At 41.1% G+C, this 25,881-nt stretch overlaps 1 protein-coding gene across 2 annotated transcripts in view; it reads left to right on the forward strand.

Annotated features, from left to right (window-relative positions):
• The window catches only part of uhmk1 (U2AF homology motif (UHM) kinase 1), a 65,911-nt gene that overhangs the window by 20,234 nt on the left and 19,796 nt on the right, over positions 1-25,881 (forward strand). For both annotated transcript variants that reach the window (XR_009654585.1, XM_060920032.1), the window contains exons 3-6: positions 15,897-16,088; positions 19,708-19,802; positions 19,898-19,974; positions 22,547-22,645. Coding sequence is in view for 1 of the 2 variants with exons in the window: in XM_060920032.1 (XP_060776015.1) it covers positions 15,897-16,088; positions 19,708-19,802; positions 19,898-19,974; positions 22,547-22,645 (463 nt within the window). In the remaining variant the exon portion in view is untranslated. The remainder of the gene's footprint in view (positions 1-15,896; positions 16,089-19,707; positions 19,803-19,897; positions 19,975-22,546; positions 22,646-25,881) is intronic.

A 25,881-nucleotide genomic window follows, 5' to 3' on the forward strand; every position in this document is an offset into this window, starting at 1 on the left:
GCAATTCCATGTAAATGTCAACCTTGCCATGCAAAAATAAAGCAACATGTAATACATCAAAACCACTCCCAGAGATATCACCTAGGCCTGTACTTTACAGATGTGAATAAGTTGAACCAATTTGTAACCAACCTAATGTGTCACTGTCAGTCTTTTTCTTATAATGTAAACCCCAAGCTAAAATCAACTTTGATCATGTACAATTCTATATTATTGCCACAAGCCACAGAAATGTATGCTAAAATCCACAAAACAGCAAAACAATAGCCATCCTAAATATTATTTAAGAACTTTGATAGTTTTAGCTGATATTTAGAGAGTTTTTCAAAGGGTTATGGTGGTTAAATTGCTGATTTTCTAAACATATGCCATGTCTATTTCAGACGCGTCACATCCATAACGGAATTTCGTCACATCCATAACGCCGACGTTTCCTTCCGAAACTCTGCATGAAATACAAAATATTTTAAACAAAGATTTTTTAATATTCACCTTGGACCCCTCTATCAAATGGATATCTCCATTTCGACATTAGGTTTACAATTTCACAGAGTTTGATAAAAATGTACAGTCACCCAAGAAAAGTGATACTTTTTCTGTCACATCCATAACGCATCTTTTATTGGCATTTTCTGGCATGCCCTAGATGTACTATGGGAATTGTTCTTGTTCTATCACTTCTCCAGTATGGTACAGCCTTAAAATATGCAACACCTGTTTAAATACTGGGAGACAATAAAACATGCACTGGGTCATTTGTTGCCATTTTGAGTTCAGGTGTCGCGTCCATAACGCTGGAATTGCTCATCTACAAGAGTGGCATTTCTGACCACGTGTGTGGTCTCGCCTGCTATATAGCATCCAAGCGTGGCCTCTAACGGAGAAGGACCTGAATAAGATTGAGACTTTCTGGCATGGTTTCTTAAGGAAAATGGTGAAAGGTGGATACCAGCGTAAAACACCCTAAGCAAAAAAGAACACAGTGATGTCCAGCTTGAAGGAGAGTTAGATTGGAGCTTTACAATCTCAAACCAATGCCTGCAGGAGATCATCAACATGCTACCTATCCGCAAGTTCTGCTACCGCCAACATTTGAAGTATATTGGCCATATCTGCCGACTTGATGATGCCCTGCAAAAACAGGCACTCTTTGATGTAAGAACGTCGAGGAGAGTATGAATGAATGAATGTTGAAAAGCTACTGGGAGTTGATGCCCAACAGGCAAGAAAAGCCGTGATGGAAAAGGCAGCCCTTCTGCGACTGATGGATGTCAGATTTCCACCTCCATCCATTCAGAAGCGCTCCAAGGCTGGAAATGCGCCGGGCAGGACACTATGATGATGACGACACCGTGCCGAGCTCCTGTCATTCCAGTTCCAAATCATCGCGTGGTAAATGGGCGTGTAAAACCACTTCTTGGCATTTTTTTGTCCTGAGCAAAGACAAACCTTTTGTTTAGCTATCAGAAGAATGTAAGATACTGAATAAATGCATTCTCTGGCACCTTTAAGCTCGGGTCACAGCAAGCACGATGTGTTTTGGAGTGGGAGACATTTAGTCCTGCTGTTGCTTTGAAACATGATTTATCATGAAGACTGAATTTGGTTTGGCAAAGATTGTACAGCAGGGAAAATAAGTATTGAACGCGTCAACGTTTTTCTCAGTAAATGTATTTCTGATGGGGCTATTGAGACACAGTTTTACCCAGATGTCGGTAACAACCCAAATAATTCATACATACAAAGAAATCAAAACATGTATGTTCATAAATTAAGTGGAATGACACGGGGAATAAGTATTGAGCACATGAAGAAAAGGAGGTGCAAAAAGGCATAGAAAGCCAAGAAACCAGCTGAAATCTGTCAGTATTTTGAAAGCAATCCTGCCCCCGATCAGTGCAAATTAATATCAGCTAGTTTAGTCCTAACTGAGGGCCTATAAAAAAGGTTTCTCATTACCAAAGGTATCACACAAGAAGCATCTCATGATGGGTAAAAGGCAAGAGCTCTGCCAAGACCTTCGCGACCTTATTGTTGCACAACAGACTGATTGGCATTGGTTACAGACACATTTCTAAACTTCTGAGTGTTCCACTGAGCGCCCAGGGCTCGACGTTACCTTTTAAACCCACTTTCCCTGGGGGACAAGTGGGGGTAAATTTCTACTTGCGCCCCCCCCCCCCCCCCCCCCCAATATTATCACTCTCCCCCCCCCCCCCCATTTTGCGAGTACTATTTTAAAATTTTTTTAGGAAACCATAGTGTAGGTACAACAGCCCAACTCTCTAAGGACTACAGATCCCATCAAACAACTTCCGTGTTGACCTACATCACGCCTGGGTGGGATCACCTACGTCACATCCTCCATGAAGCCATAAGTAACTGAGTCAACTTCCGTTCTGTCTCTTTGGCTCTGGAACCATGCGATAACAGACATAAAAAGAGGCGCTCTCTCTTTTGGCGCCGCGTGAGCATCACACGGACACAAGGAGATCCGCTCCTCCGAGCACCCAAGATAAAGACGTCTTTCTCCTGAGGAAAAAGAATTCAGCGCGGTTTTTGTTTACCATTGGCCACGGTAGAACTACTTAAATCGTGCTATCTCTCTCTCTCGGTTGAGCTACAGCCGGTTTGTTTGTTTATCAGTAACGTTACGACTGCCACCCAAGCAGTTTAATTAAAAGTTAGAAGCGACCAGATTCCTTCTAACTAAAAGCGCTGTGCACATTGTTTGATCAGAGACTTTTCTCCACGAACTACGACGCGTTCGGACCAAGAAATCCTCTGCTTTCACGGAAAGCCCCACGTGCTCCGGTGGACTCAGAAGTTTTGCAACACCTCTAATCTTGCACTGGAAGCAAGATACTGAAGTAAGACTGGCATTTTTGGGCAGAAACTAGTCTTAGGAATTAGCTTTATGAAGTAGTGTGAATTTAAACTCAGGAACGGTTTAATTGTGTACACTGTAAACACTTAGGGTGTTGAATTGATTATTGTTCTATTTGTGTTGATCTCTCAATTGTTAATAGATAGGCTGTTGCATGCTTCTCTATCCTTCCTAACACCTTTAATTTCATTATTACACATTTTGACCTCATCAAGATTTCAGGGGATTTAGTAGTGTTATAAGCTAGTGGAGTTAGCTACCACGGCTAATTCTTTTGTCTCATTAGCAACAGTGCTAATCTTTTGTCTCCAACACGTGGTGACCCTTCCTCCACACACACACACACACACACACACACACACACACACACACACACACACACACACACACACACACCCATATACACACATACCTCACTGTTTGCTGAGGATTTCAACTGCTATTATTCATTTTTATCTTTGTTATAATAAATTCAATTAGTTGTTAAACTGTGTCTGTGTTGCTTCTATATTCTTTGAAGTACCCAATCTCAAAGAATTCCAAGGTGCATATGAGTTGTGTAATACGGTAAGTGATCATAATAATTTGGAATATACCATAATTTAGCTGTTTGATAATTTATTATTAAGCACCAAAATTAAAGGTATTATTAATGAGACTGATTTAATGAGACTGATCACTTAATTACAAATTGCACCTACAATAGAATAGTTGTGAATTGTAACATAAAATGATTACCACACAGTGAGTTGAAGTTTGGTTATTAAGTTTATTATTAATTAAGTTTGGTTATTGGTTACTTTTTACTTGTAATGGACAATAACAATTTTATCCAAAATAGTTTTTCCTGCCTTGGTCGATTTATTTCCATTTCACATGCATGCAGCTGTTGTAAAATTCGGTGTGTTTGTGTAGAACTCACTCTCAGGCTGTAGGTTCATTACTCGACAATGTAGAAATCAGGGCCGGTTCTGGAGGGGTAGCAACGGTAGCATTTGCACCCAGGACTGGTGTGGAGAGGGGCCCCAAAAAATAAGATAAAATAAAAAGAGTTCTCTCTGTTCCTGAATAAGTGCATTACTGAGTGTCTCTGAGCAAAGGAGAGCCTGAACGTTGCAGCCTCCCTATTGGCTGTTTATTGGCTGTTTGTAAAAATGTATCAATTGTTGCCCCTCCCACGGGAATCATCGCGGGCTCGAGAGACGAGACCTGACGAGTTAGTTCGTTGGTAGCAGAACAAAATGTCTGGACACAAATCGGGTTTTCAGAAAAGGAAAGAAAAACGCAGGGTCGAAAATACAAAAAAGGAGGCAGAAAATGCAAAACGAGTTTTAAGGTAGGACAAATGGTTACTTTTTAAGGCAGCCCGCTGTGGCTGCAGGCTCATTTATTATAGCCCATTTAGTTAAAATAGTTGATGTAAAATGTTTATAGTTATAGTTATGTGATGGTTGTCCTGATTTAGACTGGTGTGTGTGTGGTTTTTTTTGTTTTTTTTTTTTGGGGGGGGGGGTTTGCGCGATGTTGCACCCGGGTCCATATTAGGGCAGAACCGGCCCTGGTAGAAATCATAAAATAGAAATCTATAACAAAGTTTGTATGAAGAAAACAATAGGGTGCCAATACTTTTGAACAGTACTGTGTTTGAGAATATATCTTATTTTAATCATCCACTTCTAGATTAAAAAAAAAATGCGCTGCGTCATGACAGACAGGATAATGTTTGAGTTTAAAATTGTTTAGTGTGTAGGTTGTGGGCGTTTTATACAGACCTGGCAACCAGCAACTGAATCAGTGCAGCTGGTCTGTCATGATGCAGGTTTTTTTTTTTTTTTTTAAACCTAGAGGTGGATGATGTAACCAAAAAAAAGAGAGAGAAATATTTTGCACAGGACTGTGTTCCTCTGATAACGGAAACAAAGCTTCAGCTGTCTCTGCTCTTAATCTGTTCTGTTCTTTCATGATTTATCGCACATGTCACTCCTTGTTGATTTTTATTTATTTATTTATTTTTTATGCCGGAGTTGTTTGAAACCAATCTGGGTTTTCTGTGTCGAATAAGGAAGCGGCTTCACCTTGAAAATCAAACACTTTTTTTTTTTTTTTCATGAAGGCGCTGACTCGAATGCGAGCATAAAAAAAAAAAAAAGAGAGAGAGAGATTCTTAAGCAAACTCTTCCATACTTGTTTCTGACTTTCTGTTTTTGTAAAATACATTTTAAATACAACCGTGAATTTCTCTGGAGTTTTCAGGCTGAGCTCCTCTCCTCGTATTCTTTAACCGCTCACTTCCTCGTTGTTCTTGAAGCATTTGCTTCTATTTGTTAAAGTTTTTCTTGATAGCGGGGAGACGGTTATGCCTTTTATCTATTTCTCTGTTTAAACAAGCAAAAACAGCGCAAAAATTAACCATATTCAAGACAGATTAAGCCTTGCTTGCATGAAAGACGGTGTCTGTCTGACCCCAGCTGTAATTATCACATGATGCATGACGTCATGCACAAGGGGTCTATAAATAGTATGCGTACCATACTGCAACAGTGGGGGGATATAAAATAACTTTCAAAGCAGTAAATTAAACTGAGACTAAGAAAACAGCCAAGACATAATGGTGGATACGTAGTGAGGGACTCTTTTAGGAACTGAAATAAAAGATAAAAAAGTCTAATTTTTGTGGTGTTAGTTTGTAATATATGCTCATTCCAACTTGCCCAGTCGGGCATGTCGGGGACATATCCCACTTGCGCGAATGCATGTTTCTCTTGTCCTGAGCAATCGGGCAGTCCTTAATGTCGAGCCCTGGCGCCGTTGTTATCCAGAAGTGGAAACAACATGATTTCACTATAACCAGGTGGTCCTTGCAAAATTTCTGACTGAGGGGTCAAAAGAATAATCAGAAGAGCCAAGGAAGACTCGTGGAGAGCTTCAGAAAGACCTGGAATTAGCAGGTACAATTGTTTCAAAGAAGACAATAAGTAATGCACTCAAGCTCCATGGCCTCGGTGCACGCTCACTATGCAAGACTCCGTTGCTGAAGAAAAAGCATGTTGAGCCTGTTTAAAGTATGCTGCACAACATTTGGACAAGCCTATGAAATACTGGGAGAATATAGTCTGGTCAGACGAGACCAAAATTGAACTCTTTGGATGTCCACCATGCTTGGAGGAGAACTGGCACAGCACATCAGCCCAAAAACACCATACCAACAGTGAAGTTTGGAGGTGGGAACATCATGGTGTTGGGGCTGTTTTTCAGCAGACGTTACCGGCAGACTTCATATAATTGAAGGAAGGATGAATGGAGAAATGTACCGAGACATTCTTGATAAGAACCTGCTGCCATCTACCAGGAAATGAGGGTGGACGTTTCAGCAAGATAGTGATCCCAAACACACAGCCAAAGAAACTCTGAACTGGTTTTAGAGAGAGAAAATAAAGCTGCTAGAACGGCCCAGTCAATCACCCGACTTGAATCCAATTGAAAATCTATGGAAAGAACTGAAGATCAAAGTTCATAGAAGAGGCCCCCAGAACCTTCACGATTTGAAGACCGTTTGTGTGGAAGAACGGGACAAAATCACGCCTGAGCAATGCATGCGACTAGTTTCTCCATACAGGAGGAGTCTTGAAGCAGTCATTACCAACAAAGGCTTTTCTACTAAGTATTAAATAAATTTCAGTAAGCGTGTTCAGTACTTTTATTCTTCGTGTCATTCCACTTTATTACACTTAATTTATGGACATGTATGTTTTAATTTTTGTATGTGTGAATTACTTGGGCTGTTACCGACATCTGGGGAAAATTTCATGTCAATAGCGTATCAGAAATATATTTACTGAGAAAAATGTTGACGCGTTCAATACTTATTTTCCCTGCTGTACTTGTGCGGTAAACCACCTTCTGTAGTTTCCCTATTTTTCTTTGTCCCATAACTATACACCTGACACCTTGGGTAGTGTATTGCCGAGATGTTCACAAGTAATAAAATGTCTGTAGTCTTTACCCGAGGGTCCCTGGGCAGCAGAATCGAAACCAAGCAAGCATTTGTTCCCCAAATGTCTGCTTATACCAACACAAGAAATTGTGAAATGGCTATAACCAAAAAGAACAAAGCAACTATACATTAAAAAAAATACAGTAAATATTCTTTTACTATAACTTACACACTGTGTTTGGCTAATGACCGAAATACTTATTGTTCACAAGTTACGATCCAATCGTTAAAGGAGATACGCAGAGCCTTTATTTTTAAATGCATTTCTGAGTGGATAGTATCTCCATCCTTGACTTGTGTATGCTGCATAAATGGGAATAAAAAATATATATTTTTGAGAGTTAAAATCGACCGCAAAGTTGGCATTTGCGCTGCCCCGCTGAGCCATCCAGCCCTGAGTGCGTGACGTCACTGCGGTAACTGGTTTTAAGGCCGAGGCCTTTTACAGCTATAGACCAAAGTCATATGAGTGATTCCACACTTATGGGTACTGAAATAGGGACATGAACTTATTCACCTAAAACCATTTCTTTTTTTACCATCAGGTCACAAAACATGTAATCTTTAATGAATGATATGTTAAAAGATAACTTTAATTTTCTGAGATGTAATAAAAACATATTTATATGCCAAAGTCAAGCCTATGAGTTCCAAAATGATGTCTGTTACATTACTTCTGTTACGATTGTCCATCTCGCGTCTGTTAGAAATTAATTACAATCTAGCTATATACCATGTTAATCTTATTGAAAGAATGTGTATGTTTATTCTACTACACATGTTTATTAATTATATTTGCTAAAACATCACCTTCCTATGTTTCAAAAAGTAATTCTACATTGTTAAAATTGAGAATATATATGTCCACAACACTTCTGTTACGTTCTGACTTTGGCATATAAATATGTTTTTATTACATCTCAGAAAATTAAAGTTATCTTTTAACATATCATTCATTAAAGATTACATGTTTTGTGACCTGATGGTAAAAAAAAAAAGAAATGGATTTAGGTGAATTTTTAAAAATAAGTTCATGTCCCCATTTCAGTACCCATAAGCGTGGAATCACTCGTATATAAATAAAAATTTACGGTGAAAGTAAGAAATCCCGTTACCGACTTGCTCAACTAAGACTGATTTGACTTCATTGATTGTGGGTTGACTCTCATTAAAACAGGATAGGTGTTATAACTTGTGCAGCATACATGTACATGCATGCATTTTCACTGATGAAACGTAAAAGGCTCATTAAATAATCAGACAAACTGAGACGATCACATTCTGAAGCAAATTAAATAATCTTATACCGGTAACTTAAACACAATACAAGTTACATGTCTCGTCTCATCTCGTCTCATCTCATTATCTGTAGCCGCTTTATCCTGTTCTACAGGGTCGCAGGCAAGCTGGAGCCTATCCCAGCTGACTACGGGCGAAAGGCGGGGTACACCCTGGACAAGTCGCCAGGTCATCACAGGGCTGACACATAGACACAGACAACCATTCACACTCACATTCACACCTACGGTCAATTTAGAGTCACCAGTTAACCTAACCTGCATGCCTTTGGACTGTGGGGGAAACCGGAGCACCCGGAGGAAACCCACGCGGACACGGGGAGAACATGCAAACTCCACACAGAAAGGCCCTCGCCGGCCACGGGGCTCGAACCCGGACCTTCTTGCTGTGAGGCGACAGCGCTAACCACTACACCACCGTGCCGCCCTACAAGTTACATGTATTAATCTAAATGCAGGTAAACAACGAATGTTGTTTTGTATGCAAACGAGAGTCGGAGCTTACCCGGCTATGTTCTCGCTTCTTGAAGGCCGATCTTGTGGCTGATTGATTGTTTTGTTTTGAAACAATCTGACCTTTCAGTTGTTCGTTCATTCGCTTCTTCCACGTAAGGGCGAGATATTGCTGCTGAGGCAGGCGTATCCAGCGGAGAAATCAGATGGCTGGTCCACTCATTCTCCATTTTCTCCATACTGAGTACTCCGCCATTACTGCTCGGCTCAGGCAATTACTAAAACCCGGGACGGGACCTCACCGGTTTTAGCATCAACCGCGGGGAGGTCATGGCCCAAGCGATAGTGTCACGTCATGTCCCGGGTTTTAGCAACAACCCTCGGCTCACACTCCGGGAGAACTGGTGCAACTGAACTCGCTTTCCTTTTCTTGTAGTTTTCTTTTCCTTTAGTTGTTGGTACTGCACTCTTTCAATACGGGCTTATAGCCAACATTCCTCAACAGATCAGAGGTCTCGTACGAGTCTTCATTAAAATGTGCGGAGCAGAGACCACTTCATTAGGCGCCCATTGTGCCCGTGAACAACTCGCAAAGCGCGTCAAAATCTTTGCAGCTTGAACATTCTTGGGCTATGAATGCAACGTAAATCCACCTTCTGTCGTGTTGCTGCACCCGCCAACAACACATCTACGTGGCATGGCGATAAATTAGCTCAAAATGGAGGATCGGAGTTGCAGTCAGCTCTGTGCTTTAGTATAGCGGAAATGGCAATGAGACCGATAGACTTCCTGCAGTGACGTTACGGACGTCAAGGTCATTCACTCAGACTGCTACCTATACGAATCACTTTAATCGTAAAAATTACTATATTAGATTTATTGTTAATGCTTAACTATTCCTGTGCCATTCTTGAGGTCTCAAGGCATTTATAAACAAAAAGTGAGGCCATGACTCTGCGCATCTGCTTTAAAGGGCATATTCTGGACCAATTTCCGGGGGGTTTGTATGAAAGTATTTCCCTTTACACACTCATCCAGAAGGATAATTTTGCACAAGGCCATCTGTCTACAGCAGAAAAAAAAAAAATAACAAAACGCGTCTGGAAAAATCCCAAGGGAGTCTGGAGCCAGATTCGTGACGTCACCTGCGGAAGCGCCAGCAGGCTGCGAGAGCTTTGCACGGTTTCAGTGCACAGCCTGTGTAGACCAAGCGCTCCCATTTCTCTCTCATTGTCCGGTCTTTTGGGAAACGATGAGTACTAATCCCATCAAGATTGGTGTCGCTACACCCTCCTACGATACATCTGTTAACCATTTTAATAATTACGCGATAACGTTGAAGAAATTTGCAGAAAACCACCAGGTCGTTTTCTCATAAAGAAACCAGCGCTGACGTAGGATTCAGAGGGAGGCGTCCCACATGCGACGTCACGAAAATCAATGTTTGCCGGGAAATCCAAACGCCAAGTTTTTTCAGAGGCGGACCAATTCACCTCAAATGGCTTGATTTCAACTGAATTTTTCTGGTATTGCGCAAGGTAAAAAAAAATTGCAGAGAATGCAGAATGTGACAGATATTTAACCAAAGTTTAATATAAAATAGGAGAATTACATTGATCTTGCTCCTGAATTTACCCGTGATATGCACTTTTTAAGTCTGTCAGTAGCCATTTCTGGGCTGAATGCCTCTTGAGTATTGCCAACAGAGAGACTTTGTCGCTAGACTTTTTTTTAAGTGAATTAAGTACATTTAATTCACTAAACCAAAAAAAAAGCCAAGTGACAAATCTAGTGACTTTTCAGCACGCGTCACTGATCACCACTGTTTGTCCCACCCTCTCATCTCGTTTTTCTTTGTTTAAAATTTTATTTATTTATTTGTTTATTTAGGAGACGTTACATTTTATACGTATGAAAAATGAGTAGATGTTTTCCTTCATGGTAATTGCTTACTATTTTTAGACTAATATATTCAGACAGCGAGGGACACAGCACTGTGGCATGTTGAAAAGACGAGGCTTGGTCCCGGAAATACAATTTTGTCATGGCTTAATGAGTAGATTGATGATGAGTCAAAGTCAAGTCAAGAGTTCTGAAGAACGAGTTGCAAGTCATCTCTGAAGTTTATTTTTATGCAACTGAAGTGTGACTCAGAGTTGAATCACAAACTCGGGTTTTTCTCTGTGGTGAATCAAAACACCAGGCTACTTTCAGCTCACTCTGCTGCTGTTTAAAATTAGAGCTCGTTTATGCTTTAAGTTTTACATTTTATTTGTTTTTAATGAATTTTAATTGTGATCACACAGAATTATTGTTTTAGTTCGTGTGCACTAAACCACCCCCCCCACCCCGGTTTCAAAAACCATAATTTTGAATATCCCTAGTCATCCTGGCTACCTTGTGCTTGATGACTCTGAAACCCAAACCATCTTAATTTCAGCCAAGTCACAAAGACTACGTTCAGACTGCACCCTGAAACGACCCATATCCGATTTTTTTTTTTGGCCCATATGCGACCTGTATCCAATTTGTTATTGACAATCTGAACGACACAGATCCGATTTTTTCACATGCGACCCAGGCCGCTTGGATATGTGGTCCTAAATCCGATGCATATCCGATATTTTCACATGCGACTGCAGTCTGACCGGACAGGTCGCATTCATGTGACCTACACGTCATCAACAAGAGACAAACGTCACTATTCTGCGTTGGCTAATCCCGCCTCTTTGGTGGAAAACAACAACATTTGTACAGTTTTCAGAATTTAAATAGACTTTTATAGAATTGATCAAGCTAATGGTGGATTTGGTAGGGACCTGGATGTTGATCTGTTAGCCTGATTAAATAAAACAGTTTCTATAACTGATTTATAACTTAAACCATCCTGTATTACAAGATTATAAGATTGTTCTGGAAATTTCCAGTAATTTGACACCTTCGGTCTCATTACCGTATTTTCTGGACTATAAGCCGCTACTTTTTTCCTAGGTTTTGAACCATGCGGCTTATACAAAGGTGCGGCTATTCTGTGGATTTTTCTTCCACCGCTAGGGGCGCTCTAACCGGAAGTAGAATCAAAAATAAGATAGACGAAAAATCAATGCAAAGAAGAATTAGCAGATCTTTAGCAGATAGAACACGCACGACAAATTACTAACTGGTAATTATTTTCAAATCCAGCGAAGATGATTAAAGTGACTTGTGGTTTCAAACACAGGAGAAATGAAGGTAAATAAATACCGGTTATTTTCTCTTGGTTCTGTTCCGTTTTAATCAGCAAAGCTGCTGCCGTGTTAAAAGGCACTGTTCGGAAAGAATCTGTTCAGGTACATACATGTGCATTTACAGTACAAAATCGTTCTGTACATGCAGTAAATATCTAATTGTTCAACATAGATATCTGCGGCTTATAGCCCGGTGCGGCTTGTATATCTTTTTTTTAATTTTTTTTTTTAAATAGAGCGGATGCGGCTTATATACAGGTGCGCTCTATAGTCCAGAAAATACGGTACTCTGCTGCCCACATTAATCAGATTATTGTGCGAGTTCCGCCGCCGCCACAAAAACCACATCGCCAGGTCTCGCCTCATCTCCATAGCAAACTGCACTGGTGTTTCTGCACCTTGAGCCAGCGCTGAGAGAAGTTGCAGAATTCAGCTGGCTATAAACAATCTAAATAAATATTTATAAAAATGTAGAAAAAGTTTATTAATATGACGAAATAAATACGTGCAAATTATTAAGCCTGAATTAAGAGTTTGGTAATACAGCGGCCGTATCCCAAATGACTGCCTACTGAAGCTCGAGTGCACTGTATAGAGTTTAAAAATCCAGTACTTCCTAGTAACATGTAGTGCACTTATATAGAAATTAGAGAGACATTTAGGAGTCAACCCTCGTTACCAGGCTACACGTTTTCATTTCAGTTCAGAAACAAAAACACACACGAGACCTCACACTTGAACCAGATAATTAAACAAAAAAAAAATCTTTAAACTTGAAGAGTGCGCTTTTTTTTTTTTTGTTTACGTATTACGTAGATGTGCTTATTACGTGTCAATTTGCGCACGCGGGACACTTTTGGGTCGTTTTCCATTCATATTGGGGATCGCATACAAGTCTCATATAATTGGTAATGTGAACGGCCTAACAACAAATCGGATTTCACAACAAATCGGATATGGGTCGTTTCAGGTTGCAGTCTGAACGTAGTGAAAAGCTCAGCTTTACAGAAATTCAGATGTGGACATGGAACCTCCACTATCAGACATAAATGTCTTCTTAATCCTTTTACTCCCATCGGGACCTACAGTATGCAAGGTCTGATTATCCTTCCAACTCCTATTTACTTGCCGCCGTGCCAATCCAGGACTTTGGCCTAGATTTTCCTGGCAAAGTAATTAGGACTTGGGTTGTTGCCTGTGTAAAACTACAGAACAGCTGGGCCTGATTAAGCTATCAACATCTCGTAATTGCTGGGTTTCAGGTGACGTCACATCCGCCTCGTTAGTTATTCAGAACTTTATCTGGTGGTCTACCAAAGCTCAGTTGACCAAGCGTTTGTACGGAGAAGGTGCACTGCTCGCGTGAAAAATGCCTTATGCTGGCGTTGTTTTAGGTTGTCTGAATTGATCAAACCGTGAAACTGATAAGTTTCTTCAGGGTTCCTCGTGAACTAATTAAAAAAAAAAAAGGATGAACGAACGCAGGATTTCACAAAGACGTCGAGAAAGGTGGCTTTTGAACCTCTCACTGAAATCGAAGGGAGCCGAGTCGAAGCATGCTCGAGTTTCACTTGGTGAAAGGTTTGGATCTCCCTCTCAGCCATGGCCTTAGTGCTTTCCAAGGACTTTTCTTGCTATGTGTCGTTATTTTATGGTACTTTTTTTAGTCACGAAGCGCTAAAGTCCCCAGCTGTTTCTTTGTTTACTCCTCACAAAGTCCATATGCATGAAGGTCGCGACAAAATTCTTCCCCAGCCGTACAGTTACAATGCGCCGTGATCACTTCTCCGTCTTGTTTAACTAAGATCCAGGTCTTTAAAGGGGTTTCTGATGATCTTTGTGAATGATTTACCTGAGAGATAAGAGCCAACACAAGTGAGAATCAAGCCAACTGTTTTACACGTCGTCGTAAAGACGCGAACGTTAAGCTTAAAAAAAAACTTAGATGGGCAAAAACAATCCAGGGTTCATTCGGCAGCGACTTGATCCCGAGGTTCTTTACCCAGCCACATAGAAAAAAGTTATAAGCCTCCATACTCTTCCACGCTTTCATCTGTTTTGCGGTGTAGAAGGACGTCTGCAACACCAGATAGTTCGAGATGTCGGGAACTCGACTGAAGGGTAGTTTTCGAGATCGTATGACAAATCCTTCTTTCCCAGACTGCACATAGCAATCTTCTGAATATATCTAAAGCGAGCAGCGGCTTCTAGATTACGAGCGTACTCTGATAAGTTTTCGCTAGTTGTTTGCACTACGGCAGCCGTTTAGACCTCCAGCTGTTTTACCGGACGTGAAACCGCTAAGAAAAGTCACGTGACTGAAACCCAGCAATTGGAAGCAGTCATGCATTACTCAGGAAAAGCACTGAAGAACTGTGGGTACCCACTAGTGCAAGTAAATAGTCGCTGGGGGTGGTGTAAAAAAAAAAAAAATGGCACCAGGGCATGGTCCATATTGCAATTTCGTAATATTACATCGCATCTGGCTGCCGTCTACTGGAAGAAATAGGACTTGGGAGCAGTCAAGATGTTAGTAATTAGTGGTTGAAAGCAGATACATAAAAGTTATAAGCAGGAATTGGCAGCAGAGTTGGACTCTTTTCAGAGTGATGGGTGGGAACTGTTTTGCCCCTCAGGGTCGGGGAGGTCTGAAATGTGCATGGTGCTCCCCATCACTCACCCTTTCCTGACACCTATGTAAGCAATCCCGTCCCCAGGGGAGGCCTGGTTTTAATCCCTGCCATCAGTAAAAGCAGTGAAGAGCTGGGTTAAATCGAACATGCCAGGCTCTGCAGACTAAATAGGATCTGGTAATAAGAGATCATGTTAATCATGGGCCCGTGGCCATGAGGTCAGACCTGGGCTATATTTGTGTAATTTGACGTCTCTGAAGAACACAGTTAGGCCTCAGACCCGTGATGTCATATTTGTGACACTGAACAGCTTATAAATGGTGCGTGTGTCTAGGAGAAACATCAAAAAACTCCATCGCTGGGGATTTCTTGAAAAATAAAGATTCCAGATATAATCGCGAATCGTGTAAACGTTTGAAGCACAGGAAAGACAGAAAGCCGGGACCAGAATCTTCCAGAATAAAACGTGTATGCCGTGGATGGGTTTAAGATATAAATCTAAAAAGCATGACGATCTCAGTGTCTCTTTAATCATTTGGAGGAGACGTGTCATTTTTCATTACGTACAAGGAGCACAACTTGCCATCAGCCGTTGTTTCTGACTCTCTCTTTTTCCTTCCTTCTTTCTCTCTCTCCTTCCTTCCTTCTTTCTCTTCTTTCTTTCTTTCTCTCCTTCCTTCTTTTCTTTCTCTCCTTTCTTCTTTTCTTTCTCTCCTTTCTTTCTCTCCTTCCTTCTTTCTTTCTCTCCTTCCTTCTTTTCTTTCTTTCTTTCTCTTTCCTTCCTTCCTTTCTTTCTCTCTTTCTCTCCTTCTTTCTCTCTTTCCTTCCTTTCTTTCTCTCTTTCCTTCCTTTCTCTCTTTCCTTCCTTTCTCTCTTTCCTTTCTTTCTCTCTTTCCTTCCCTTCTTTCTCTCTTTCCTTCCCTTCTTTCTCTCTTTCCTTCCCTTCTTTCTCTCTTTCCTTCCCTTCTTTCTCTCTTTCCTTCCCTTCTTTCTCTTTCTCTCCTTCCCTTCTTTCTCTTTCTCTCCTTCTCTCCTTTTCTTTCTTTCTTTCTTTCTTTCTTTCTTTCTTTCTTTCTTTCTTTCTCTCCTTTCTTCTTTCCTTCCTTCCTTCTCTCTCTCTTTCTTTCTTTCTTTCTTTCTCTTTCTCTCTTTCTTTCCTTTCTCTTTCTTTCCTTCCTTTCTCTTTCTTTCCTTCCTTTCTCTTTCTTTCCTTCCTTTCCTTCCTTTTTTTCTTTCCTTCCTTTTTTTCTTTCTTTCTTTCCTTTCCTTCTCTCCTTCCTTCCTTCTCTCCTTCCTTCCTTCTCTCCTTTCTCTCCTTCCTTCTTTCTCTCCTTCCTTCCTTCCTTCCTTCCTTCCTTCCTTCCTTTCCTTTCCTTCTCTCTTTCCTTCCTTTCTTTCTTTCAGGATGTGAAGTACATCCAGACAGATGGGTACAGAGCGCCCGAGGCTGAGCTGCAGAACTCGCTGGCTCAGGCAGGACTGGAGGGAGACTCGGGCTGTACCACTGCTGTGGATTTGTGGAGTCTGGGCGTCATTCTGCTGGAAATGTTCTCAGGAATGAAACTAAAAGAAACCGTCAAGTCTCAGGAATGGAAGGTGAGCCAGCATCGATACGCTGCTGTAGATGCCAGTTATGAGCGTTAAAGGTGCAGTCTGTAATGTTTGTTGACCGAAAGTTATGTGGCGATATCAAGGAAAAAGCACGTGAAAACTGATGTGCAGTATTACCATGAAATTGGGTTATCTAATTTCAGCAGTTTATGGTGTCTTTATTTTTATCTGGCCTGGAAATAAACTCCGCCCAGTCAGAATATTTCAGCTGTGTGTCTTTTCCTTAAGGTGCAGCTTCTGAGCCACTTTATAGATGACTTGCAAAAACGTGATCAAAATGTGCTACGTCATGAGCGTCCACCATGATGGTGGATATACAAAGCAACGAGGACGGCAGCCGCTGAAAGCGTCCGTAAACAGTGCTGAATCTTCTCAGTATTACCACGATTTGAACGCTCGAGCAAAGATTTGATACAAAGAAATGGTAGATATTTATGGTTTTGACCCATATTATTTAAAAAAGTCTGACTTTTCTGAAGATAAGACACTTCTACCGTCCATCGAGTACCCAGATATTGCGATCTATCTGGTTCGGCTGCCAAACAATCAAGTCCGACCTTGGACGAAAGACGGCCCATGTTCTGAGTGGGTGGCCAGTCTGGATTGTTTCTATCGTATAATTTTGCTGGCGCTCCTAGAAGCGAAACAGTAATACATGTGTTAAAATTACAACAACGACCGAGTGAACCACGACAAGAGAACGCTCATTTTATAGCAAAATTCTATCAACACACAGTCAAATTCTTCCATGATATTATCGAGAAAGCCTTTGAATCTCACCTGAGATAAAATAATCACTGCAAGCACGAGCTGTTTTGGTTTTAGCCTCTGTTAGATCAGCCCTGTAGATGCTGTTCAGCCGTGCTCGTCTCCTCTCCTCTCCGTACGAAGCCTCAGAGTTTCCTCGTCCTCTTTCTGAATCGCGGACAGAATTCTGAAAAATCGGAACGTGCCACGGTCTCGAGTACTGTTGTGACCTCAACCATATACAGCATGAAGATATGGCGTAGCTAAAAGAACGTTTATCCAAAAAAAAAAACAAGTCCTTCCCATGCGATGTGGCGCATAGGGTGGTGCCGATCTCCGTTTCCATAGCCCTCGGCCTCTCACCTATTACTAGGGTTACAGTCGGGGGCTGGTCCTCTGGTAACCGCGAGAGTTTGACTCCCCACTCACATCTGTATTGCAGCATGCCTTGCCAGACGGCAGTAGGTACCATTTTTATGATGGTCTTTGGTATGACCCGACCGTGATTAGAACTCGCGATCTCCCGATCAAGAGGTGGACACGCTAACCACTAGGCCAACTCGCGGTAAAAGAACGCTTAAAGCAGTGGGAAAACAGAGAGTTGTGCACGCGTGACTGTTTTGTATAGAATGTCGCTTGACCCTGCATTTTTGTATAGCCACCAATATGGCCGACATCCGGGTTTCTATTTTGCTTTGACGTCACTTGCAAGTCAAAGATTCGGGGTGGAATTATTTAATGAGAAGGAAATAGCTTTTATTGAGATGCTCAGTGGCTCGGATAGGCTACATATAGAGTCCTGTGCAAAAGTCTTAGGCACATGTAAAGAAATGCTGTCGACCAAAAATGGCTTCAAAATAATGAAAATGAAATGTTTCAACGTTTTAAAAAAAATACTATAAACCATAATAAATGAAACAAAGTCAGTATTTGGTGTGAGACGACCCTTTGGTTAAAAAAAAAAATTAGTAGTTTCAGGTACAGTGAGTGCAGTTTTATAAGGAAATGAGCTGTAGGTTTGACTGAGCATCTTACAGAACCAGCCACAGTTCTTCTGGACACTTTGTCACACTCGCTGCTTCATTTTTCACCAAAACCCAGCAGCCTTCATTATGTTTTCTTTATCTGAAAAGTGCTCTTTTATGTAATACACTGCTCAGATACAAACGGTTTTCCTGTAACGTCTAATTTTGTGCTGGGGAAAAAAAAATGAATGTTTGGACCTCCTAAAATGTTTTTGTACAGGGTTCTACGTTAACTCTGAGACATGGTTGCCCATTCGGGCAACCATTTGTAGAAATCTGGTTGCCCAAACTCAGAACATAGTTGCCCGAATATTACATATTATTTTTTTTTAAATTTATTATTCAACCTTCTCAGACGCTGTCTGTATCAACAAGCATTGACACTAGCGCCCCGTGCGAGTAATGCAGTAATTAGTCATGTAGTGAAGGACATACCAATAATCGGTCCCCCCAGGATTTCGCGGGCCTTTTTTGTGATTGTTGCGGGCTAAAATGTCTGATGTTGCGAGGGGTTTTCCAAAAAATTGCGCTGAAAGTTGCGGTGTTTTTTTTAGGTTTTTGTTGCGATTACATTGCGGGAGGAAGTGAAAGTTGCGAGAAATTGTTGCGATATTCTCTTTTTGTGATTAAAATTGAGTGATATGTTAAATATTAAGTTATTACTGAAAAACTATTGATTAAAAAAACAAAGACACTGAGAAATGGTCCTATAAACAACTTTACTAATATAAAAGATTAGCAGGACTACAAAAATGCAGAAAAATAGGCTTTACTTATCCAAATGCACCTGTTGGTTTAAAAGTTAAAGTGCAGAGAACCTCACAGCACAACATGAAGTTACCTTAAAATATAATATAAATGCCTCAGCTTTCATGTAAGAAAAAAAAAAACTATTAATACTAGTACTGTGTGCAGGCAGTCTCTCCTGAAGACTAAATTAAACAATAATTATAAACTAATAAAATAAATGGCTCAGGCTTCATAGAAGAAAAAAAAACAATTTGAACAGAATCTCAGAGTATCATGCTGAAGCTGCCTAAACAATGGAAAATAAAATACCATTTTGGCAAAAATGTTGGCATCCATTAATTTCTTGTATTAAGTAAAAAAAAAAAAATGTAAAGTGCACACAGTCCTTCACTGTAAACATAACACACTTTCAGTAACAGAATTTAAGCCTACATAAACACTGACTCGCACATGCTGCTTCTCTTGAACGTATACACGGAAGTAAGGCGGAAGGTAGTTTGTCAACGTCACCTCAAGACGACGCCAAGGATTGGTCAAATTTGCGGGAACGTTGCGGTGATTGGATATAATTGCAACACCGCCCTGAGTTTGCGGGGATTGGTTGAAGTTGCGTTGAAGTTGCAAATCGCAACATCGCGAAATCCTGGAAGGTCTGAATAGAACACTGAATATGCACTACACGATAATTATTAGCAATGGGAAACTGCACTGCGAGCCCGCGATGTGCAAATGTGAATTCCGCTAGTTGCTGAACATCCCGTAATGATGACATGGACGCGGTCTTTCCGAGTCAAACAATCGCAAATCATGATGGAATCTCATCATAATATGAATGAATAAACATCGGTTTTCACGTAAGTTGACATATTTGGGTAGTTGCCCGATCAGAGAGTCTGGTTGTCCGAATCTATTGAATGGTTGCCCCGGGCAATCGGGCTACTGTTAATGTCGAGCCCTGTCATTGTACTGACTTGATTAAAAAAAAAAAAAGTTTATATGGAAAAAGAAAGCAGGGTGCCAATACTTTTGCACAGTACTGTAGGTAATGAGTACAGATTGGTGTATACCCTGTTCTTCTGCAGGACAACAGTTCTGCAATAGTGGATCATATCTTCTCAAGCAATTCTGTGGTGTACCCTGCTATCCCCGTCTACCATCTCAGAGATCTCATCAAAAGGTAGACAGCACCTCAAAAAACCCTCTTATAACCCGCCGACAGTTGTGTATAGATGTAATGTCATGTCTGCGTCTTCTCTCCTTTTCTCTCATCAGCATGCTTCACCACAACCCAAACTGCAGAAGCACAGCCGAAGCTGCACTCATCAGCCCCTTCTTCAGTATTCCTTTTGGTATGAATGAGTCATTTAAGCCTTATAAAGGCGTGATGCTTTAGCGCAGGTGTACACTGTGCAGTCTGGTGATGACCCCTGATTTGGCTATTACGGATCAGTGTTGAGAATTAGTCCAGATTTCAGTGTGTGGAGAGCAGAGATGACCGATTAGCTGTCTAGATACGCTCGTCGCGATAGCAACAGCGTACTCGGCTATGGGGTATTTCTTTATCAGGATGCTGTGAGCAGCAAAAACGAAAAGATCTTGGCATGTGTCAGTAAATAAACCACTTAAATGTTATACGTGCTGTTATAACAAAATAAAGAAGAGGCAAAACAAACTTCGCCCAGCAGCACGTATAATAAGAAAATCGCACGTTGGCTTGAAGATACAAAGTTGACCTTGTGTTGAAAATCTCGCATTTTTCATACGAAATACATCACGGATCTGACTGACATGTTTCAATAATATTGGCTGGCTTTTTTTCATGGTATATCAGATATGTTCCATTCAGCTAACTCGTCTTCGACTCGTTCCGTATCATGCGAGCTGAATGGAATATATCTGATATACCATGAAAAAAAAGCCAGCCAGTATTACAGTGGTGCTTAAGTTTGTGAACCCTTTAGAATTTTCTATATTTCTGCATAAATATGACCTAAAACGTCATCAGATTTTCACACAAGTCCTAAAAGTAGATAAAGAGAACCCAGTTAAACAAATGAGGCAAAAAATATTATCCTTGGTCATTTATTTACTGAGGAAAATGATCCAATATTGTATATCTGTGAGTGGCAAAAGTATGTGAACCTCTAGGATTAGCAGTTAATTTGAAGGTGAAATTAGAGTCAGGTGTTTTCTATCAATGGGATGATAATCAGGTATGAGTGGGCACCGTTTTATTTAAAGAACAGGGATCTATCAAAGTCTGAGCTTCACAACACGTTTGTGGAAGTGTATCATGGCACGAACAAAGGAGATTTCTGAGGACCTCAGAAAAAGCGTTGTTGATGCTCATCAGGCTGGAAAAGGTTACAAAACCATCTCTAAAGAGTTTGGACTCCACCAATCCACAGTCAGACAGATTGTGTACAAATGGAGGAAATTCAAAACCATTGTTACCCTCCCCAGGAGTGGGCGACCAACAAAGATCACTCCAAGAACAAGGCATGTAATAGTCGGCGAGGTCACAAAGGACCCCAGGGCAACTTCTAAGCAACTGAAGGCCTCTCTCACATTGGCTAATGTTAATGTGCATGAGTCCACCATCAGGAGAATACTGAACAACAGTGGTGTGCATGGCAGGGTTGCAAGGAGAAAGCCACTGCTCTCCAAAAAGAGCATTGCTGCTCGACTGCAGTTTGCTAAAGATCATGTGGACAAGCCAGAAGGCTCTTGGAAAAATGTTTTGTGGACGGATGAGACCAAAATAGAACTTTTTGGTTTAAATGAGAAGCATTATGTTTGGAGAAAGGAAAACACTGCATTCCAGCATAAGAACCTTATCCCATCTGTGAAACGTGGTGGTAGTATCATGGTTTGGGCCTGTTTTGCTGCATCTGGGCCAGGACGGCTTGCCGCTATTGATGGAACAATGAATTGTGAATTATACCAGCGAATTCTAAAGGAAAATGTCAGGACATCTGTCCATGAACTGAATCTCAAGAGAAGGTGGGTCATGCACCAAGACAACGACCCTAAGCACACAAGTCGTTCTACCAAAGAATGGTTAAAGAAGAATAAAGTTAATGTTTTGGAATGGCCAAGTCAAAGTCCTGACCTTAATCCAATGGAAATGTTGTGGAAGGACCTGAAGTGAGCAGTTCATGTGAGGAAACCCACCAACATCCCAGAGTTGAAGCTGTTCTGTACGGAGGAATGGGCTAAAATTCCTCCAAGCCGGTGTGCAGGACTGATCAACAGTTACCGGAAACGTTTAGTTGCAGTTATTGCTGCACAAGGGGGTCACACCAGATACTGAAAGCAAAGGTTCACATATTTTTGCCACTCACAGATATGTAATATTGGATCATTTTCCTCAATAAATAAATGACCAAGTATAATATTTTTGTCTCATTTGTTTAACTGGGTTCTTTTTATCTACTTTTAGGACTTGTGTGAAAATCTGATGTTTTTGGTCATATTTATGCAGAAATATAGAAAATTCTAAAGGGTTTACAAGCTTTCAAGCACCACTGTATTTAAACATGTCACTCAGATCCGTGATGTAACACAAGATCAACTTTGTATCTTCAAGCCAATGTGTGATTTTCTTTTTATTATATCGACACTTTCACAAAGAAAGTACCCAAATTTATCAAAACAATTCATCGATTTCCTCACAAGTGACAGAGATTTACGTCACGGTTTTGGTTCTCCGTGTCCCAGATGGAGCTCGTATGAAAAGTACGAGTGGCGTATTTCCCAGTAAAACACTCGTGTCCATATAACATAACTGTATAGATCTTTAACCATTCAGCATGATTTGTCACCCAGATAATATCTGTTAGACTTGTACAGTGTGTACCTGGCTTGACTCAGAAACCCAGATATGTGGTAACGTGAATAAGAAAACTGCTTTGTTCTCAGCTCCTCACATCGACGACTTGGTTCTGCTGCCTACGCCTGTCCTCAGACTGCTCAATGTAATTGATGACAGTCATTTACACAATGATGATGAATATGAAGGTGAGTGTTGAAGCTGTTGAAATCAGTTTAGTGGAGGCTTTTATGGTTTTACACAACTTGTTTAGCACCTTTATAGCAGCAACATCGCTAAAAGGAAAATACTAACAGACAGACACACACAAAAAAAACAATAGAAGCACGTTTGTGGACAAGGTGGTAGTTTTTTTTGTTTTGTTTTTTCCCCCCAGATGTGCACCAAGTAAGAGTCGGAAAACAGTGAGGCAAAAGACAAAATTAGCATTTCTTCCTTTCTTACTAACTAAAGAGATCCCTGCTCATTTGTTTTCTTTTGGCTCACAAGTCCAAGGCTCATGAATTCACAGGTCAAAGTCAGCATGAAGTGAAAGCACCTGCTCCAGACCTGCCTGTGTTTATCACTCAGAAATCCTCCAAAAGAACCTCCAATTAAAAAGAAAAGCAAGCAGATGAGCCAATCGATATATGAACCTGGAATGATTGACAAGTGCTTCCTTTCCCCAATCTCACTATGGACAAACGTGTTCCCATATACAACCCCGATTCCAAAAAGTTGGGACAAAGTACAAATTGTAAATAAAAACGGAATGCAATGATGTGGAAGTTTTAAAATTCCATATTTTATTCAGAATAGAACATAGATGACATATCAAATGTTTAAACTGAGAAAATGTATCATTTAAAGAGAAAAATTAGGTGATTTTTAAATTTCATGACGACAACACATCTCAAAGTTGGGACAAGGCCATGTTTACCACTGTGAGACATCCCCTTTTCTCTTTACAACAGTCTGTAAACGTCTGGGGACTGAGGAGACAAGTTGCTCAAGTTTAGGGATAGGAATGTTAACCCATTCTTGTCTAATGTAGGATTCTAGTTGCTCAACTGTCTTAGGTCTTTTTTGTCGTATCTTCCGTTTTATGATGCGCCAAATGTTTTCTATGGGTGAAAGATCTGGACTGCAGGCTGGCCAGTTCAGTACCCGGACCCTTCTTCTACGCAGCCATGATGCTGTAATTGATGCAGTATGTGGTTTGGCATTGTCATGTTGGAAAATGCAAGGTCTTCCCTGAAAGAGACGTCGTCTGGATGGGAGCATATGTTGCTCTAGAACCTGGATATACCTTTCAGCATTGATGGGGTCTTTCCAGATGTGTAAGCTGCCCATGCCACACGCACTAATGCAACCCCATACCATCAGAGATGCAGGCTTCTGAACTGAGCACTGATAACAACTTGGGTCGTCCTTCTCCTCTTTAGTCCGAATGACACGGCGTCCCTGATTTCCATAAAGAACTTCAAATTTTGATTCGTCTGACCACAGAACAGTTTTCCACTTTGCCACAGTCCATTTTAAATGAGCCTTGGCCCAGAGAAGACGTCTGCGCTTCTGGATCATGTTTAGATACGGCTTCTTCTTTGAACTATAGAGTTTTAGCTGGCAACGGCGGATGGCACGGTGAATTGTGTTCACAGATAATGTTCTCTGGAAATATTCCTGAGCCCATTTTGTGATTTCCAATACAGAAGCATGCCTGCATGTGATGCAGTGCCGTCTAAGGGCCCGAAGATCACGGGCACCCAGTATGGTTTTCCAGCCTTGACCCTTACGCACAGAGATTCTTCCAGATTCTCTGAATCTTTTGATATTATGCACTGTAGACGATGATATGTTCAAACTCTTTGCAATTTTACACTGTCGAACTCCTTTCTGATGTTGCTCCACTATTTGTCGGCGCAGAATTAGGGGGATTGGTGATCCTCTTCCCATCTTTACTTCTGAGAGCCGCTGCCACTCCAAGATGCTCTTTTTATACCCAGTCATGTTAATGACCTATTGCCAATTGACCTAATGAGTTGCAATTTGGTCCTCTAGCTGTTCCTTTTTTGTACCTTTTTTAATTTTTCCAGCCTTTTATTGCCCCTGTCCCAACTTTTTTGAGATGTGTTGCTGTCATGAAATTTCAAAATGTCTCACTTTCGACATTTGATATGTTGTCTGTTCTATTGTGAATACAATATCAGTTTTTGAGATTTGTAAATTATTGCATTCCGTTTTAATTTACAATTTGTACTTTGTCCCAACTTTTTTGGAATTGGGGTTGTACACTATGGCCAAAAGTTAGTGGATGCCTGAACATCATACCCCATATGTTCTTGTTGAACACCCCATTCCAGATTTTAGTCCCTTTACCATTATAATAGCCTCCACTCTTCTGGGAAGGCTTTCCGCTAGATTTTAGAGTGTAGCTGTGGGGATTTGGGATCATTCAGACCCAAGAGGAGGTCTAGGGTGCAGACGTTGTTCCAGTTTATCTCAAAGGTGTTCAGTGGGATTGAGGTCATGGTTCTGTGAGTGTGGACACTTGAGTTCTTCCACTCCATCCTTGGCAAATCGTGTCTTCATGGAGCTTGCTTTGTGCACAGGGGCATTGTCGTGCTGGAACAGGTTTGTTGCAGTGAAGGGAAATTTGTAATGCTACAGCAGATAAAGACATTCTGGACAATTACGTGCCTCTTTGGTTTGTGGCAATAGTGTGGAACCACATACTGGTGTGATGGTCAGGTGTCCACACACCTTTTTGGATGGATGGATGGATGGATGGATGGATTTGATGATTTGGTGGATGGATGGGTGGATGGATTTGGTGGATTGGATGAATTGATGGATGGATTTAGTGGATTGGATGAATTGATGGATGGATTTGGTGGATTGGATGGACGGGCGGATGGATTTGTTGGATGGATTAGGACAGGATAAGTGGCTACAGATAATGGATGGATGGATTTGGTGGATGGATGGATGGATTTAGGACAGGATAAGTGGCTACAGATGATGGATGGATGGATGGATGGATGGATGGATGGATTTGGTGGACAGACGGATGGATGGATGGATTTGGTGGCTGGATTTAGGACAGGATAAGTGGCCACAGATTGGGGATGGATGGATTTAGGACAGGATAAGCGGCTTCAGATAATGGATGGATGGATTTACTGGATGGATGGGAGGATTTGGTGGATGGATTGGACGGACGGATGGATGGATGGATTTGGTGGATGGATTTAGGACAGGATAAGTGGCTACAGATAATGGATGGATTTGGTGGATGGACGGATGGATGGATTTGGTGGATGGATTTAGGACAGGATAAGCGGCTACAGATGATGGATGGATTTGGTGGATGGATGGATTTGGGACAGGATAAGTGGCTACAGATGATGGATGGATTTGGTGGGTGGATTTGGTAGATGGATTG

Source organism: Neoarius graeffei, chromosome 4 (genome assembly GCF_027579695.1).
Source record: "Neoarius graeffei isolate fNeoGra1 chromosome 4, fNeoGra1.pri, whole genome shotgun sequence".
NCBI classification, from domain to species: Eukaryota; Metazoa; Chordata; class Actinopteri; order Siluriformes; family Ariidae; genus Neoarius; species Neoarius graeffei.